This window comes from Tenebrio molitor, chromosome 3 (assembly GCF_963966145.1).
Source record: "Tenebrio molitor chromosome 3, icTenMoli1.1, whole genome shotgun sequence".
Classification (NCBI taxonomy): Eukaryota; Metazoa; Arthropoda; class Insecta; order Coleoptera; family Tenebrionidae; genus Tenebrio; species Tenebrio molitor.
In genome coordinates, this window is record NC_091048.1 from 26,296,274 (window position 1) to 26,315,447 (window position 19,174).

The following is a 19,174-nucleotide window of genomic DNA, read 5'->3' on the forward strand; positions in this document are numbered from 1 at the left end:
TGCAAAACATTCCCCGTTTTCGTTCCAACTACAATACGATCTATTCTTACAGCATTTCCTCTTTCACGACAGCTTATACCGTTTATAGGTATGTGTCTATCGAGAAGAATCATCGGTACGACCATCAATCCTGAATTGGTCTTCGACTCATGAGCCTTTGACGAATTAACAGGACAGGTCATTATTATTCGATATTACTTACTGTAAGTCCTGAATAGATGGGAAGAATCCCAAAACCGAGAAATGTTTTGAGAATATTTGGAAGCCCTCAGTTGCCCGTCAATCTTCGTGAGTCATCAATCTCTATGGCCACTCGAGATCACACCAGTTCAGGTTAATTTTAGAACAACAGTCAGATTTAAGAACAACTGCATTCTCAATTAAAAAAAGGCGATGATAGGAATCGAACCCAAAACCTTTTAATTATCTTATTCAATTATTATTATTCAACGATATACCTACTCCACAACAGGACTTAGAGAGAATGAATAATTTGGACAAAATAAACTAAAGACGTATTTATTTTATTCTTTTACGTTTACAATAATTTCTTAATTTTTTAATTGATTTGTAACTTCAGTTTTGACTAATGAAGCTACTTCATTTCGCATTATTGTTCTCATATCATTTTTTAGCCTAGTCTCCATATTTCCCAGCTCCTTGACATCTGCCTTCACCTGATTTAAAATTGTTTGCCATATTTGCCAACACGGCAATCAGGATCGTTTTTTCTTGTTTGCAATTTCTTCTACTTCTTGATATACAGTTGTTAATGACTCAATCTGTAAAAATAATCATATAACACACAGACACATAGAGACCCAGACATAGAGACACAGACACTTAGTGAAACGAAACAAGTCACATAGAGAGAATGATCTGGCAACATAGGTCACAGCTTCGCTCTTCATTAGATGCAGTATAATAAGCTTTTTTTGCAGGGAAATGTTTGTAGTAATCATATGTTCTGTGATAATCATGTTACGTTCGAGTCCTGTTTATGTTTACATTCGGTATACTTAGCTGATCTAGAGATTATGAACTTAAACTGATGAAAAAATAGTTATTTGTACAACTAGTTATGAAAGTCATACTTTTTTGACGAATTTGCAGATTGATTAAAGAGGGCGTAGCCCGAGTTAATCATGCAAATAAATGAAAAAAAGAGACTTTCATAACGTGTTGTTGTACACACTATTTTTTTGCATATCGATGTGAGTTGAGAAAGTTAGTCTAAAAGGATTTATGACAAATTACAAAAAAAATAGGTATGTTTTGACAATCATCTCCAAGGAGATGGAATAAAATGATGCAAAAAAGTACTACTTTTACTACGATTTTGCGTGTAAAAAAGCGCCACTTTCATTACCATATGCAAAAAAGTAAATTTTCAATTACGAAACGCGACTCATCAATTTTATTACGTAGTTGATTTCCCTCAAACCAATATAGGGGAATGCTGTGTTTGTAAAAATAGTAATTGCTAATAAACATCAACGAATGAAACGTTTAGGACTAGGTCGTGCATTTTGATATTTTATAATAATGTTACAAGACAAATTATAACATTTTAAAATATCCAAAAACATTTTGTCATTATTTTTAACAATTATTCATAAAATGTTTTAAAGAGAATACATATTCCTAGTATTTCATTTTCAAAATTATAAACAGAATTTAATCTAAAGGTGTAGTAGCTGATCAACTCTGTACGGGTCGATTTGACGCCATGGTTACAGTTATTTTGTAGGTATACATTTTTTTTTTTAACATTTTAATTCTATTAATTATTAATTAATACATTTCAGTTTTTAATTATTATTGTTTCAAGTTCGGTCTGTTTGTATTACTAAATAGCGTAATATTTTCATTTTGTTGACATGTCAGTTTGGTAATATTACCGTATAGATACGGTTATGACTTAGTTATCAGCATACTCTTGTATATGTAAAGAAAGGTTTAACATTCTGAAACCGATAAACATTTTTCACATCGAAAAAAACTCACTTTATTTTTGATGCTAGTACTTTTGACATTTTAACAGTTTGGAATATTGTCTACACCACCAATACCAGCATCAATATTTGTATCTTTAGAAAATCGTGACAAGCCTAACACAATTTCTGAATGAAAAAAATAAATAAACGGGTCCATCCATGTTTATTTCTGTTATACAGGGTGTTTCTGAAATAAGTGCATTAATTTTAACTGGTAATAGAACTCATCAAAAGGAACAACTTTTCTCTCTGCCATTTTGGCGAAAAACGTTGCGTAATGGCTTAAAAAACTAGGAAAGATTTTCCTAAAACCGTTCATATCTCCAAAACTAAGCTACTTAAAAACGTGAAACAACCAGATTCTTACGAAGTGGATTTTTTGCTATACGGGTAGATTTATTTGAATTTCGATTTCGGCGTTAAAACACGTTTTCTGGATGAAAATGGATGTTTTTTTCATATTAGCGCTGATCTCAATTAGCCATTGCAGTATTTAGTGGCGTAGGGCTATTTTAGTGAAAATTTCTCCATTTTTTTTTTTGGAATTAAACATCGTTTTTCGGCAAAATGGTAGATAGAAAAGTTGTTCCTTTTGACGAGTTCTATTACCAGTTAAAATTAATGCACCAATTTCAGAAACACCCTGTATAATGTATTGCATATATGTACAAGCCCTGTATGCACCCAACAAAATAAATTAAACGATTGACATAGATAATACTATTTGTAAGTTTATAATCAAGACGTATTTTTCATATTAGATAATCAACCAAATGCTATAATTGAAGACGTAGGTGTTGATTTTAAGAGAAAATTGATATACATAGTACTGCTTTGTCAGATAATAAATAATCGAGCTTAAAGACCCCTCACAAGACGAAGTCGTATTTTTTGGATTCTTGGGTTCTTTTGCAGAAAAAGAAAGAAATATTAATCACAAATAACTTGTTAGGGTTTATGGAATTTATTGAAAGATAAAAGACGTGATTTCAAGAACTTTTAAAAAGATAACAGTATAGATTACGAAGAAATAGATTATAAATATGAAAAGACAAAGTTATATGAATATATACAAAACGAAATCCTGGACTATGTCCACTCACGAGCCGAAGGTGACTTGAAAATGGTGATTCCCGCACAATTCATTCAAAACGTTGGATACTTTTAACAGTTTTAAATTTTCAAGGATCAATAATGATGTTAAATAAAAAAAAAGACTCAACAAGTTAAAAAATATTATCTCCATTTGGAAAATATATTTTTTCTTCAAACGTCCGTAAAATATGACATAGCACTGCTGCATTGATAATGCTAAAGTGTCACTTCATTGTCATGGTATCTAACGAGCTGACCAGCGTCCGTGAAGTTATTATATCCGCTGAGGAGCGTCCGTGAAGTTATTATCTCCGCTGAGGGCGTCCGTGAAGTTATTATATCCGCTGAGGAGCGTCCGTGAAGTTATTATCTCCGCTGAGGGCGTCCGTGAAGTTATTATCTCCGCTGATGAGCGGCTGTAAAGTAAACTAGCTAAATCATTTGAAATTCCTACCTGGTTTCTTAACATGTCTTAAATAATTTGTTATGAAGGTTTGAAAAAAAATAGTATAATTATGTTATTCGGAGCAAAAATGGTTTTATTTGCTTTGGCTGTATAAAACCACCAACAGAGCAATTTAGCAAATTATTATTTTTAAATAACGTTGTTAAAAACTTGTCATTATTAGATCTGTGATTGAAATATAAATTAATTACATTACTTAAATATTTATTTTTTGGAATGCAACCAACTTTCAGAGAAATTGCGGTGTTGATAGAATGACTTTAAGTTTATCTACGGTCAAATTTATTTGCTTATAAACTATGCTATTATAAAGTAATTCCGAAAGACAACTATTAAGGATCTTGCTGTGATTTATTTTCTATCCTAGCTACTTATGCTGTCAAAATACTGTTAACTTTAACAAACAAGTTGAGTTTAATAAATTGTTATTCTGAGAACAGTTTTATGTTAATTACATGAAATAAGCTGGGTATGTTTTGAGTGGCTGTGATAATTAGAGATGAGCGATCCGGTGATTTTTCAAGAACGTCGTTCCTGGTGACCGTGATTTCTCAGTCACCGTGATTTCAAACAGTTACCGTGATCACTGATCACGACTAATTTTTACAGGAAATCGTTATCCCTAAATCACTTAATACACATATTTGATGCAGTTACTTTAGTTGCAGTTATTTTAAGCTGTTTATAAATTATAATTTAAAAGATAATTATTAGTTTATTAATGTATTATTGCACTCCGGCTTATCATGAACAGAAGAGGTAGGTACGTTATCACTCCAGATTTAGCTTGGCAAAAACTGCTACCTTTCAGTGAGTTAGCTTTTGTTTTGTAATAGTGCCAGATGGTAATAACATTTCAGATTGCAGAATTCTGTTTGAAAAAATAGGAAAATGCTAAAGTTACAATTTCTATTTTGTTGTGTGTCGGGTAACGACAAACAAGTAACTGCATAATAACCAGCGATTTAAGAAAATATGTAGTGAAATCACTAATCACGGTTACTTCGAGTATTTGATCACGGTGGTTACTCGTGATTTCCGAGTCACGGTGATAAAATCACCGGTAGTGAAATATCGCTCATCTCTAGTGATAATCACATATACCCATTGCCATTTCTATCCGAACACTCCCTAGTCTAAATTTTTGAAAATTCTTGGGTGTAAGTTGCTGTACGTTCTTTTTGGAGGGGAAATCCAGTGAGAAATTACTAGATGACAAGTGCGAAGTTGAATAATTAATTAAATTGAATATATCCCCTTTTTCCGATAATAGTTATTTATTATACAAGCGGGCTAAATGAATGTTTAACGAGCGATGCGTTTAACAGCGCGAGCGGCGTCGCAAGTTAAACATTCATTTAGCCCGCGAGTATAATACAACTGTTTATACAATTTTACACTAATAAACAATTTGAGTGTATTTTTTTTAATGAAGTCCGAAGCTTGTGTCACTAATCACAAATGATTGTCGAGTCGCTGAGTGTGATTTTTTGTTGCCATGGGTTTATTGACGCGAAAAAAAAATCGGTGTGACACTGAATTAGGTCCTTACGGCGTATTACAATACCTGTAATGTACAGTGGCGGCCAAAATAAAGTAGGACAAGTCTTATTAAGAAATTTAGCCAAAATTGAGTTGAGTAAACCGGGGTTACTATAATAAATAAATAAATATTTTCATAGTAACCATAGAAAGGGCAAGCAAATTTACATTAGCGAAAAAACATTGTCCTACTTTATTTTGGCCGCCACTGTATGTATAATTATTGTTTAATGTTTAATACATTTTTATTTATTTTCTTTGACATTTACTTGGCATTTTTAAACCGCTAGCGAAATAAAAAATTTAAACCGCTAGAACAATTAAAATTTTATTCGATTATTCATTAAACAAGTGCTTTTATCCTCTGTATCTAGGTATTTAAACATGACTTTATAAGGCAAAATTGGATAAATGAGATTATTCACTTACTTCTAAATATAAAAAATAGCTGCAGCCAAGTATTGTGTGATTTGGACAACTTTTCTGGATTATGAAACTAGCAAACTAAGAAATAAATAAAGAAATAACTTACAGTACGAGTCAGCTCTAAGCAGATATATTTCCTATGCGATATTTAAAAACCTTTACAAAAATATAAATTCAGAAAATTGCGTAACCTATACCTAATTTGAGGTTAAGTACGATACGGGTTACAACTTCACAGTAAAGTTAAGTACAACACGTGTTACAACTTCACAGTAATAGTAAATAAATATAATTATTAATTACCACCATGTTTTAGATGTGAAAGCAATGTTTTTCTTTTAAGAAAGTGTAAAACGGTAACAATGTATGTACCACGTTCGTAGGTCAGGATTCAGTTATGATACTATAGTTTGTCCAGCAAGAGAATGGTTGACATAAACATCACTAAATTCTACGCAGAGAAACTACTACCTATCGTAAATTATTTATTTATATATCTTCAAGCAGTAACATTTTTTGCCCTGAAATTATGCTCTAATTAATGTATTCTAGTGTATTTTGTAGCGTTGGGTTACAAGTCTGCAATTTAAAATCTCCCAATCTGTCGCTGGACAGAGTATAGTGAGTTATTTGATTTACTTGAATTTTCGACACAACCGTTGAAAATGAAGGGAAAGCATACGAACTATATTTTACTTATAACATTTAGCAAATATCAAGACATTTTACTTACCCGGTAAACACAACTTAATCGAAATATGCTGACACTAACGCACACCCCAACGCACTGTGTGTGTCAAGTAAAAATCCAAGCTGTATCGACCGAAACAGCGTCGCGCGCGGGATTATGATTTAGGTATAATAAAAAAATTATTATTAGGTAGGTACTGTAAATTAACATAAGAATAGGAACGATTTCTATAACAGAAAAATTGCTTTATATAGTAAATATGGTTTTTAAAGAAAAAACTGATATTCTAGCGTATTTTTGAGGGATGTTTATAGACCATACGAGCGCTCGACAATCTTACTGTAAGTAAAACGCTCAAAAGTCAAAATGCGTTAAGCGATGTTTCTTATTCGTTATTAAATTTAAGCGCAGCACGCTCTAGTCTCTAGTGTATTACGTGCGTGTATGTAGGTACGAGTATATCTTTAAAAAATCAATTTTATTTGTTACTCAATTGTAAACGTCATTTATTTGAACTGTCTATTGACGTTGAAAAATCATCTTAACTGGCTAGTAAAGTTATGAACTTTACAAATTAGTAGCGTTTTGAACATTTTTAATAGTATATTACATACCGAGGAGGAAAGTGTTCCATTCCTGTCGAGAGAACAATAGTTTACCCAGAGGCTTGCGCTCGAGGTGAACTAGCTCTCGAGACACAGGAATGGACTTTCGCCGAGGTTTGTATACTATTTTATTTATTTCTCTCATACAAATTAAAACTAAATGTACAGTTACTATTTCCGCTTATTAAAACTTTTAATATACATCAACCAACGTTCATCAGGAGCTTCGACAAAAAACTTTTCAACTTGTTAGTTTGTTAAAATCTTTGTCTTCTTCGGCACGTAACGCTCATTTTTTCTCTTGAGAAATGCAATTACCTTATGAAATCTAAAAATGTTAAGTTAATATGTCACTTTTTTAATAACTTCTGTATTAGAAAGACAAACCTCCCATCTTCAACATTTTCTTTGAACTGCACGCAACTTTTTATCATTGACCATTTTCACCACAAAGAATTTGAGCTAAATCTTTCCGATAGGTGGTTCATATACACCAAGAGAACATACGTTTTTGTTTTTCTGCCGGTTTTTGAATTCTTCATGTTCTCTTTCATATCTAAAGACTTCGCTGGTAGTAAAGTGGAAATCACGATTGTGGCTTCCTTTTTGATTTCTTCTGGCGCGTTCATTTGAGAAAAAACTTGTCAAAAATAAACAATTTTAAACAAACGGCGGGTTGTCCCAGTAATTGTACTTCAAAGGCTTTTGAGAAATCATTTGAATGAAACGACACAATTTGATGAAGATTTTTAATTTTATTTAGAAGCTGATGATTTGGAGGTGAGTAATAAATAAAATATTATACAAGACACGCCAGGTAACTGGTTTTACTGGCGAATGACGGATATACCTCCTTGAGCCAGTAAAAACCATTTTACCTGGCTTGTAATATAAAATACTATAGATACATATTATGTACACTGTAAATAATTTATTTTTTTTTAAATCAATAACAAAATTAGCATAGACAATATAATGTATTCAATCCGAAAGCGTCTTTATGAAATCCACTGGTAAAATACTCGCATTCAATCTAAAAGGTCTCGGGTTCGAATTTCCGCAAATCCAACTTTTTTCTGATTTCGTAATATTGTGCAATTTGATGTATTATTATAACTGATTAGAATTCGTTTCGCTCATGAGGACCTTGTCCGAATTATAATGGACAAGACCAAAATAGCTCAGTTGGTAAAAAGTAAGACAGATAATTAAAAGGTTTTGGGTTCGATTCCTATCATCGCCTTTTTTAATTGAGAATGCAGTTGTTCTTAAATCTGACTGTTGTTCTAAAATTAACCTGAACAGGTGAGATCTCGAGTGGCCATAGAGATTGATGACTCACGAAGATTGACGGGCAACTGAGTCCTGCCAAATATTCTCCAAACATTTTTCGGTTTCGAGACTCTTCCATCTATTCAGGACTTGTAATATCGAATAATAATAACTTGTCCTGTTAATTCGCCAAAGGCTCATGAGCCGAAGACGAATTCAGGATTGATGGTCGTCCTCGACAGACACATACCTATAAACGGTATAAGCTGTCGTGAAAGAGGAGATGCTGTAAGAATAGATCGGATTGCAGTTGGAACGAAAACGGGGAATCTTTTGCACTTTTTTTATTAACTCGGGAAATATTGGTTTGGAAGTTTAAAATCTTTTATCGATTCTTATTCATTACACTCAATTGATTTGGTACAGTATTTAATGAATTTTGGGGTTTCAAAGAAATTAGGGATTTTAATATGGTTTTGGATTTTTTTCGGTCGTTTCATTGCCTTCTTGGGTTGTTTTACTAGGTTTTTAAAGTGCCTAATTGTATTGGTCTAGAACTAATATTTTGCCTTGAAAAACAATAGTAGATATTGGATCTTCTAAGATATTTTTTTATTTTACCAATCATTAGGTATCCTTGTCCATCTATGAAAAGCCATTTTGAGGTATCTAAAAATGAGGAACTTTGACCTTTTTTTCAATGATTTAATAACTTTTTGGGACTAATTTCCATAACTTCCACTAGATTTTTAAAGTGCCCAAATGCCCTGGCCCAGAAATAAAAAATCCATTTCGGGGTGTCGAAAACCGAGAGATTTGAATAAGATTTTTTGGCTCTTTTTCAATGATTTTTGGATGCGCCAATCGGTCTGGTCCAGAAATAAAAATACATTTGGGGTGTATAAAAAGAAATGAATTTGTAATATTTTTTGGGTGCTTTTAGGGTAGTTATGCTTGATTTTGGATTATTTTCATCGGTTTTTTCGTGTGCCCAATTTTTGGTGGTCTACAGATATTTGGGTACTTTTCGAGTGTATAAAAATTAGTGCTTTTTGAAGGATTTTAAGCCATCTTTGATTGTTTACTGTCGGGAAAACAACACATTTTTTAGGATTCTGCCTTGTTTTTTAAGACGCTAAATATCCTGGTCCAGAAATAAAAATCCATTTTGGGGTATTTAAAAACAAGGCATTTTGTAAGTTTTTTTTAGATCTTTTTCGGTTGTTTACTTTTGGGAAAACAGCTAAATTTGTAGGATTCTACCCTGTTTTTTAAGACGCCAAATGTCCTGGTCCAGAAGTAACATTTTACATCCTACTGAACGTCAGTAAAATATGACATTATACGGCTGGATTGATAATGCTAAAGTGTCACTCATTGATATGGCATCTGACGAGCGGCAGATAAAGTTATTATCCACGCTGACGAACGGCAGATAAAATAAACTACTCGTAGCTAAAAATTTGCATTTTTTGAAGACCCATAAAGCACCACATGCAAACACGTACGAATAAATTCAAGATATACCCTTGACAGTCAAAAATGAACGGACGAAGATAGCGAAGCCCTTGATGTCCTCCGAGTCGATGAGTAGATATGTTAATACCAGTTTTGGCTATGAAGGTAATCATGTAGATTCTTTTTTAAAGCCCTTAAAAATTTAATTCATATAAAGCTGTTTAATAGACAGGTCGAGAACATCCGAAATTCCTACTTTTAATGAGCAGAAAAGAAAGGTTAATTTTTTTTGTGATTTTAGAAAAGATTCTGCACGATTACCCTCATAACCAGAACTGGTATTTACACATCTACTTCCACCTCTCGGTTTTTCCCCGCTCGTGCAAGGGCAACCGAGCGAACCGAGTTTCATTTCGGACAAGTGTTTGCCTGACACGTGATCCCTTCCATCGCTATACATTACGCGAGATTGAAAACAATTCAGAATCTGTTTTCCGCAGATAATTCCCGCCATCAATCAAAATGTTGTTCGAGCGCAAGAGAAACGAAAAAACGACGAATATGTGTATACAGATCATACTACTAAACCCACCTACTTGGAATATATTATTGCTGTCTGTATTGAGAATCATGACGCACTGATCGAAATGGTGGTGTTCCATGGTACTGGTCGAGTACAGTATGGCCAACGGCGACTCGGTCTTGGTCTGGAAGGCGTTGTTGGTACCCCTGTGGTCCAGATCGTGACAGAGACACGCCACCAGCAGTCCCAACATCTCCAAGTCGCTCATGAACCTCTCCATCTTGCCCGTTTTGAACATGGCGAACATCGTCTGGGCCACGTTCAAGGCGTGCCTCCAGTTGTGGTACTTTACCGGGCGGTAGTTTTTTTTCACGCTGAGGATCCACCGACAGAGGACCTGCGGGGAATAAACTAATTAAGCGAAACCTGTCAAGGGCGATCGATAAACGGTCCGTTGGAAAAAAAAAGATACAGAGGCTTCCTCAGATTCGCTGTGGTGGCGTCGGTTCGCTTCGTTGCCATCAGAGGGATTCCCCGGAATTTGCTTTTAATTGACTGGAATTAACCGCGCCGATGATTGATGGCCGGATTAATTAACGTTAAGGAATTATTTTTTCAACGGGGGAGGCGGATATCGCTGCGATTTTGCCAAGTGCGAGTGGGAATTGCCGTTTAAAATTGAATCTTAAATCAATAGCGTCGACGACTAATTTAAACGAAGCACTTTGAAACTAGTTCCAAGACGATTTAATTACTTGCCAGTTGAAATTGTGAAATTACTAATTAATACAAAGTCACAAACTCTTTGCAATGTATTTAACATGGGAGCTGCGGGAATGGCCTCGAGGGGTTACCTGTTCAAACAGTGCGCCAGAGCGGTGTATTGCTTGCGCTTTTTTCGGGGTGTTCCCCGCTGAAAGATGAATTTACGGAAAAAAAATCTCAAAGGATTCGCTATTTAATTATTAAAAAAGGTAAAAGTTAATGCAGGAAATACTTTTTTCAAGTCGCTTCCAGACATTTCCTGGAGTGAAGCGAGGTACACAAAGGGTATTAAAAAGCTCATCAAAGAATCCTTCATATCCAAATAAGCAGATTCCGAAGAGAAAACTTGCAACTAAGGGGACGGGCAAGAAAAGTAAATCTGGAAGGAGAGGGTTCGAAGAGAGGAAAAGTTTCTTGTGTTTAAATCAACAGACTTAAATGAACAAGAACCAAAGCCTCAAAGAGGGAAATAGAAAGAATGAAAGCTTTAAGAGAAGCTGGGAGAAAACGGCGGACAGTGAAAAATAATTTTGGGAACAGAAACCAGAAAGAATGAAAGCTTCAAGAGACGCTGGGAGAAAGTGAATATCTAAAAGTAAAAATTTTGGGAACAGAAACCTAAGACCTGGGATAGAGATTTGTTTGATTAGAAGGAAAGGAAGAAATGGAAGAGTGGGCAAAGAAAGAGTTCAGCAAGATTTGATAGATCTGAATGGTGCTTTATATTTTAAAATATTATCTTTAAAGAAGAAGAGAGCGTGAAAGATGAAGAAGTGCAAGGTATTGGGAATTATCGTTTCCGCATTTCATGGTCGCTGGATATAATTATTAATTTCCAATAACACCACAACCGGGAAGCCACCACGTTGGGGATCATTACAGCATTTATTGCCCGCCTGAAAGCACATTGGAACGACAACAAGCCAGTAACAACCGCAGCACTAACAATAGCCAACCCCATTAGATAACTAATTCAATATCCAATTATCCTAATAATTGATAATTCCACAGTCTCGACAGACGTTTATTCTCGCCCTAATTGATAGCACTCGGAAAAACGTCGACCGTCAGCGGCGTGACATTCTTGTTAATTTGATCTCTGGTGCGGTTTTCATTTTAAAACGCAATAACGAATCAAACTCACCACTTGACGGTTTCATTTCCGGATTGGATGCAACCTGGTCGCGTTACCAAGAAACGTTTTTAATTTTAGCATTCCGCTTTACCACCACACCGGCGAGATTTAATTTCCTGTTGTGACAACTCGTAAGTTGCACAATGGCAGCAAAATTAAACAAAAGCCGCTCAGTGTGCTATCACAATATTGATAATGCCGCTTTCACGTAATATTGTGTCGGAGTGGAGGTGGGTTTTTCTTCGATAGTGGTGAGTGACGTCTCAATAGACGCCACGATCTGGGATCCCGACGGAAGCAGCCCCGTGAAAAAGTTGTTTTGTCATTTGTGCGTTGTCAAAACACCGACCGAACCCAATCTGAGTGACCCAATAAACGCCGCCGGTTTTAACTCGCCCCAATCCCACAATACATTTAACAAGTCCGTCCCGATTATCCTGGGGGAATAAAACATCCAAAGTGTATCACCCACTAAGTGGCTTCTATCTTGGGAACAATTCACTTAATCCCAGATAGAAGCGTCTCCGGAGTTGTTTGTTTTTATCCCCCGCGACGAGACGAGCTCATTATGCGTCGGGGGCGTTCGGAAAGCCGCGCGGCATCCAACTCACCTCGTAGGGGATGTGGAACTGCTGCACCAGGTTGCACTCGAGGAACATCCGGATGGTGGCCTTGCAGGTGTCCTCGTCGGACAGCTCGAAGTCGATGAAGGTGAAGCTGTAGAGGTTGTAGTTCTCGGCGGAGGGGACCTCCTCTTTGATCAGCTTGTCGGTGGCGTCGTTGCTCGCCGTGGCGTGATAAGACAGACATTCTAAGGCGACTTTCTGCTTCGCCATAAGCTTGCAGGCGTTCTCATACATTTGGGTATTGTGGATGCCTAAGCCGCAAAAAATTGCGAACGCCTCGAATAAGGAAACGTCGCAGTCGGTGAATGGAGCGCCGTTATCTTTATTTATAAGCTGGGCAACACCTGGAAGAAGAGGAGGGTGCGGGTTTATGTAACTGTTCAATTTCATAAGCCCCGGATAACATCTCATGGTTTATTGAAGAGGGGACATGACGAAGTGGTCGTCCGACTTTAATAAATGAAAACTTTCTTCCTATCAATATTAAGACGGGGTTAATAATTAAGCGAGGGCGACCCAATTCGAGGGGTCGATACGCCACTTTTTCCCAGATCAAATATGGATAACTGAAGAAATCTTTTCGGTGAAGTTTTTTCGAGACGGGGCCATTTATCTCCGGAATGTTTCGCAAAGTTCGTCTCACTGTCGGATATATAATAAAGGGGATGCTTTCCAGGGACGATGGGGTGATTCTATTCAAGTTTCGTCAAACAGAAGACCGCAACCGCAACAATCGACAAAACGCCGGTGACGGTTTGAAGAATTATGTTTTAACCTGAGTCGATTTTTCTTTGTTGGAGGGACCTAATGGACCTAACAATTCCCGGCGAACCTCCCTCGATTAGCGGTCGCCCTCCAACCCCCAAAACAGGACCGGGACCACCGAACTCTAACGCCCGTATAAATTATTAAACCAGGGAAAAGTTGTTTCGTTTATGGATTTGCCCCATATAATTTTTATCGCCGGTACTCATAAACATTTAACGGGCTCCGTCGGCGAACAATCGCGGCGATTTTTCCACCCCCGAGACGCGGGATCGATACCCCTGAATTACCTATGAGGGTCCTTTGGCCGTTGATGATAGGCATGCAGAGGATGGTCCTGGCCGACTCGGCATCCCCTTCGCTGTGCTGCTCGTTCAGCCACGTCCTCACGTCCCCTATATTGAGGATCTGTCCAGTGGAAGCCGCATAACTGGCGATCTGGGCCAGCGTGGAGCACTGCAGGTCGAAGGAGGAGGGTCTGGAGACGAGCGTCTTGGTCCCGTCGTCCCTCAACTCGAAGATGGTGGTGAAGGAGCAAGGGGCGCGCAACCCGCTCTCCCTCATGTCCTCGGCCGTCACCGAGCCGCTCTCCACCCGATTTAGGGGCGCGTGACGCCGGATTATCCTTCCGGGACGCTCGACGATGCGCTCCAGGTGGTTCTGGAAGAGAGAGTGTTTATGAGGCGGAGGCGAATAAATATCGGAGCGAGGGTCGCCGGGATTAAAGCCGACATCGCTAATATGTTCCCGGCTAATCTTTCTTTACTACATCGGGAGGGAAACAAATTGCGGCGTCGACCAGCCCGGAGTCGCGTTCGGCACCTACCGAGCTCCGAGAGACTCTTGATGAACCGGAATAAAGGGATGGAGTCCGGGTGTAACGCGAGCAAAGGGAGTTTTTAAGCACCGTTTAATTATAGGCATTGTTAGACGGCGTGCAAGTGAGAGCTGGAGCAAGAAATTTCCAGAATTAATAATTCAAGGGCTATTACAAGGTTCTTTGTCTGGAAATTGTATCATATTAGCGAGCTCCATCCAGCCCTCGCCAGGAGCTAGTGTTCCTCAGTCTTCCGCCGCGTTAGCAGGAAATTAGTAAATAATAACCACCGGAATTCGACCCCTCTCTCCACCACCCACCCCGACTCAATTTGGATTTTTGCCGGGCCGTAAAATCAAAACGCTCACGAACTGGATGAGACTCTCGACGACTAGAGACAACCAGGACTAGTCTGGATCGATGCAGGATAAAGTTCACGAGATTAGATCGACCAAATATAAAAACACGAAAAAAAAAAGAGTGTGTGCTTAAAACCGCACGACGGAAGTGAAAACTTGACGCTTGTAACTTATTTTAAGTAATATTAATTGTATTTATTATGGATGATCGTACTTGGAGGAATCAGAAACAAGGCGTAAATACATTATTAATATTATTTAAATCCAATGCTGTTTTTAAATAAGCACCAAAAGTCTCCAGAGATTTTGGCTTGCTGCGAACGATTTTAGCGTGTTGCGAACGATTTTAGCGTGTCGCATGAAACTAATTCACTGCCCGGGAATAAAATGTATGTGTGCGCCTAAAGAAATTTTCACGAGCAGCCGTTTTCAAATTTGCAATTTCTCCAGCTCGGGACGTTATCTCGACGTCTTGATTTAATTTTTATCTGTTTTAATTATCTTTCAATTTCTCTCGCCCTCCCATAAATTAAGCGCTTGCTGCATCGACTCGAGATGAAGATCATGGACGAGTGAAACTCGACGGAAACAAATCGAGGACGAAGCAATTAGATGGGAAGAGATAGATAAGAGACGTCGGGGTCGCCCCAAAAGCGAGCTTAACAGCTCGCTTGGCGAAAAAGTGTACAAGAGTGTTTCTGCAACGGTGCAATTCGATTTGGTTGTTGCCTCGACAAGCCGTGATGCGGTCCTAATTGCTTTTTAAGATACATCGTTGTACTTACGGCTTCTCCGCAGTCCAGATCCATTAGGTAAACGGCGCATCGCTCGCACTTTAATAAATCTTGCGCTTCTCTCATTATTTTCGTTACCAAACATTCCAGGTTGTTTTGTTCCTCGAAAATGCTGCGTGCTAGGTTTAGCAATATCTGGAAAAAAGCGAGACGAAATTATAATAACAAATCGCAACAAGCATTCGTTATTCGTGGAGGTTTTAAGAGCCGCGGTCCTAATGAATATTTCCCGGAAATTAAAATTTTAATGGGGCCGTGACTGGTTCGGGTGTTGCGGTGCGAGCAACCAACAATACTTTGCATTTTCCGGTGATTTTTTGGTGCAAACAGAATTTAGAGAGGCACAAATGGAAAAAATCTGAGGTATTATTGATGAGGACGTCTCGGGTCTAATTTTAGTCGTCAAACTTTCCGGCAGTTAAATATAGAAAGCCGATAAATATTAAGAACAAAGAAGTTACGAGTAGTTTTAAAATATCGGAAGTTGGCTCGGGTCAAGGATCGCGATTTAAGAGCGGAGAGAAATCGTGGGGGTCCTCGAGGCGGCCCTTGCGGTTCCCCGCCCATGCGGGCAGCGGAACCGGCCGCAGTGCCCCGATAAAATATGATCGAGTTTTTACCTGATCCCGAAGAAGCCTCGATAACAAGCGGAATTACGTCCTCGCTGACAAAGGAGGCTCATCAGGACGACGCGACGTCGACGATCCGTCTTGCTGATTTTTATGAAATTTAAATCGACCCGGATCGGGTCGTAAATTGCCCCGAATCCAGACCCATTTAACCGCGAAGTCAATAAAATTTATTAGGCCGCCGCACAACACAAATCTACTCAAATAAATTGGGCCGGGGGCGGCGCAATCATTTGCGAGCTCTCGCTCTTGATTGAGCCGTTCTTGTCGATTGCCTCACCTGATTCCGCTTGTACTCCAACACTGACACCTCGAAGAGTTGGGCGTTTTGTATTCCGATCCCGCAGAAAGTCAAGTATCGCCGGAAAACTTCGACGTCGTGCGGAGTAAACTCCTGAGAGTCGTTCGTCTTGTTTATTATTTGAGCCACGCCGATCACCTCCCCCTCGTAGTTGCAGATTGGCATGCACAGGATGGAGTTGGTCTTGTAGCCGGTCTTCAGGTCCACGTCGCTGCTGAAGCGCGGATCCTGCAACAAACAGCCACACTTCACCGGAAAAGACCGCAACTTCACCTTGGGAAGCGCCGTAAAATTAGCCCGCCCTTTCATTACCGCACTTTATGTCACATTCCGGATTCAGCGTAAAAGAGTCCGGTTACCTGTGATCATCCCCTTTGAGAGTCCAACTACAACATGTCATTTTTCACCCCCGTCAGTGATTATGTAAATAGCATTTAAAATTCGCGTGACTCGGGTGAATTTAGTAAAGTGGTGGTGGTTTGGGCACCCTCGCGGGAAATACGACAGTAATGGGTGCAATAACGTGGACCGGTGGTGCAGATCGTAACGGTGGATGTTATCGATTTATTGTTTTTCAGCTGCAATCACCAAATGGTGTAGCGAATTGACGCCATTACCATACAAATGATTTCATTACCATAATGCTTAAGGATTGTTATCGATCGTTGCCGATATAAAACCCCCGGTTTGCATACGATCATGATAAATAAAAGTAGATTAGGTTTGAGAATGGGAGGGTGCAACGAACGGATTCCAAAGTGCTGGACGTATTTGGGAATTGGCATTTCCTGTCCCATCACCCGAGATTCCTGACCTTAACCGTCCAACAGATTTATTTTTATTCTCACCTTGTGGCAATTCATCACACGCTATTGCACTGTTTATTTACGTGTCAATTTTGTTTTCTTTAATGCCGATGTGTATTCCTGACTCGACCTTCCACGTTTCTTCACTTTTTCATTCATCACACGATTTCAAAAATTATTTTCATTCGATTTTCTCTCACTTATTTTTTGTTTTCAAATGTTTGTCTCTTCGACTTTGTGATTATTCTCATGTTCATTTTCAATCGTTCCGTGAGGTTCTGGCTTTTTTCATTTTGCACCATTTGTTTTCGTTATCAAATATGTATATGCTCAATATATTTTTTTAAATATGCAGGCTCTTCATTTAAGAATTTACCAACTAAATTTATGTATGTATTTGTATAAAAATGTGTAATGACTAATTAAAAGCAAAAGGTGTTGCGACGGAGCCAAAATTTATAAAACTGCAAGGCCGTTGGGTTATATTCATTTCTACTTAATTTGTTTCTTTTATAAATAAGCAGATGATGAAGAATTATGAATGTAAATCAAATGCCTTCCAATACAGGAACTACGAATGTACATTAGACTTTATTTTAAAATATTCGTAGATCAAATTTTCAAAAATTTGTGCAATTTTCTATGCACAAAGTGATCAAAAAGAAAACAAATCAGAGCAGGTGTCATGTCGTAGCTGAATTCTATGCAAATAAGCGTTCATTGTATGGGCGTAGACAATTTGTGGTCTCAAACGGTACTTTATGATAAATGGTACTTCATGAATTTTGGACGTTGGAATTATAATTGTTTATTTTGTTATTATTAACTGATAACAGAGAAAATTTATTAAATAGACAAGAGCAACATTTTACATTTGTAAGAATGGGTAATTTACCAGCTTTTTTGCCAAACGCGACGCCACTGGTAAGCAGATTTTTCGCTGAAATGTTAAAGAAACGTCAGTTTTAAAGCAACGGTATTGATATTAACCTTGAAAAAAATTTCCTGTAATTGTAAGCAAAAATTATCGCAGAATAAGTGGTAAAATGGGTTTTATCATTAAAGATAAAGAATTAATTATAATAGATAATAGTAAAGAGAGAGACTAAATTAGTGAGGGTAAGATTTAGCCAATAACCTAACCTGAAAATGAGACATGCAGAATATGCCGAATTTATTCTATGTAGGTACAGTTAATTTATAATTATAGAATATACTTGAATAATCAAGAAGTGGATTTATTACAGTTTTTTCCACATGTAAAGATGCCTTTTTGAAATTTGAACGTCATATTTTTAATATAGGTTAGGTAAGTTTGACAGCATTAAACGTCGTAGGTATTTTAGAACACCATAATATTGTCTGTTTTATCCTCTGCATGGTGTTATACCTAATACTGGGCTACCCTCCGGATCGACCACCCTTCTTCTAATTTGGAAAGAATGAGCACTTTCGCATTTTCGGTTAGATTAGTCAAAATTGACATCGATAATTTCACACTATAGAAAATTAGGTGTACTATACAGTGAGCGGCAAAAGTATGGAATAAATTCCTTAAAAATTAAACAAAATTTTTTTCAAAAAAATCTTTAGACAGGTCAATTTTAGTTTATAAAAATACATGTTTTAGTACCAAACAAAATTTCAAGCAGTCATTTGTTTTCGAGTTATGACGTCATCGATAGTTTTATTAAATGGAAACCCCCTATTTTTTTTCTTGATTCTGATAGCCCTTTTAATTGTCTAAATGACCGTGAAAAAATTTTGTTATCTTACATAAGGAAATTTTTGAGAAAAAAAATAATAAAGTCGGAAAAAATAAATTTTATAACGAACAAAAACAAGTCAAAAAATCAAGTAGGTAAATCAAACAGTCAAATGTTACTGTCAATTTCATTCGTATGTGTTTTTGTTTTACAAAACGTTTTCGAAAATGACTCATTTAACAGAAACACAACGTATAGAAATTTTAATTTTGATTGGGTGCGGAGATAAAACTAGATAAAACTAAAACAGTGGGAATTTCTTCATAAACTTGCTTTTTGTCAACAAGCTGGGGGATGGCAATTCGAACATTTAATTCCATAATTTTAAGAACTTAC

At 37.3% G+C, this 19,174-nt stretch overlaps 1 protein-coding gene and 1 long non-coding RNA gene across 2 annotated transcripts in view; both read right to left on the bottom strand.

Moving 5' to 3' along the window:
• Positions 1 to 19,174, bottom strand: part of Pde6 (phosphodiesterase 6) — a 35,080-nt gene that overhangs the window by 7,259 nt on the left and 8,647 nt on the right. Inside the window, exons 2-6 of the mRNA XM_069041458.1 lie at positions 16,246 to 16,494; positions 15,328 to 15,471; positions 13,657 to 14,026; positions 12,587 to 12,945; positions 10,149 to 10,472 (exon numbers count right to left, since the gene is read on the bottom strand). Coding sequence (XP_068897559.1) covers positions 10,149 to 10,472; positions 12,587 to 12,945; positions 13,657 to 14,026; positions 15,328 to 15,471; positions 16,246 to 16,494 — 1,446 coding nt within the window. The remainder of the gene's footprint in view (positions 1 to 10,148; positions 10,473 to 12,586; positions 12,946 to 13,656; positions 14,027 to 15,327; positions 15,472 to 16,245; positions 16,495 to 19,174) is intronic.
• LOC138125919 (uncharacterized) lies at positions 504 to 10,136 on the bottom strand. The gene is made up of 2 exons (XR_011157556.1): positions 6,260 to 10,136; positions 504 to 782 (listed from the first exon to the last, which is right to left on the bottom strand). It is a non-coding gene; the product is annotated as an uncharacterized lncRNA (long non-coding RNA).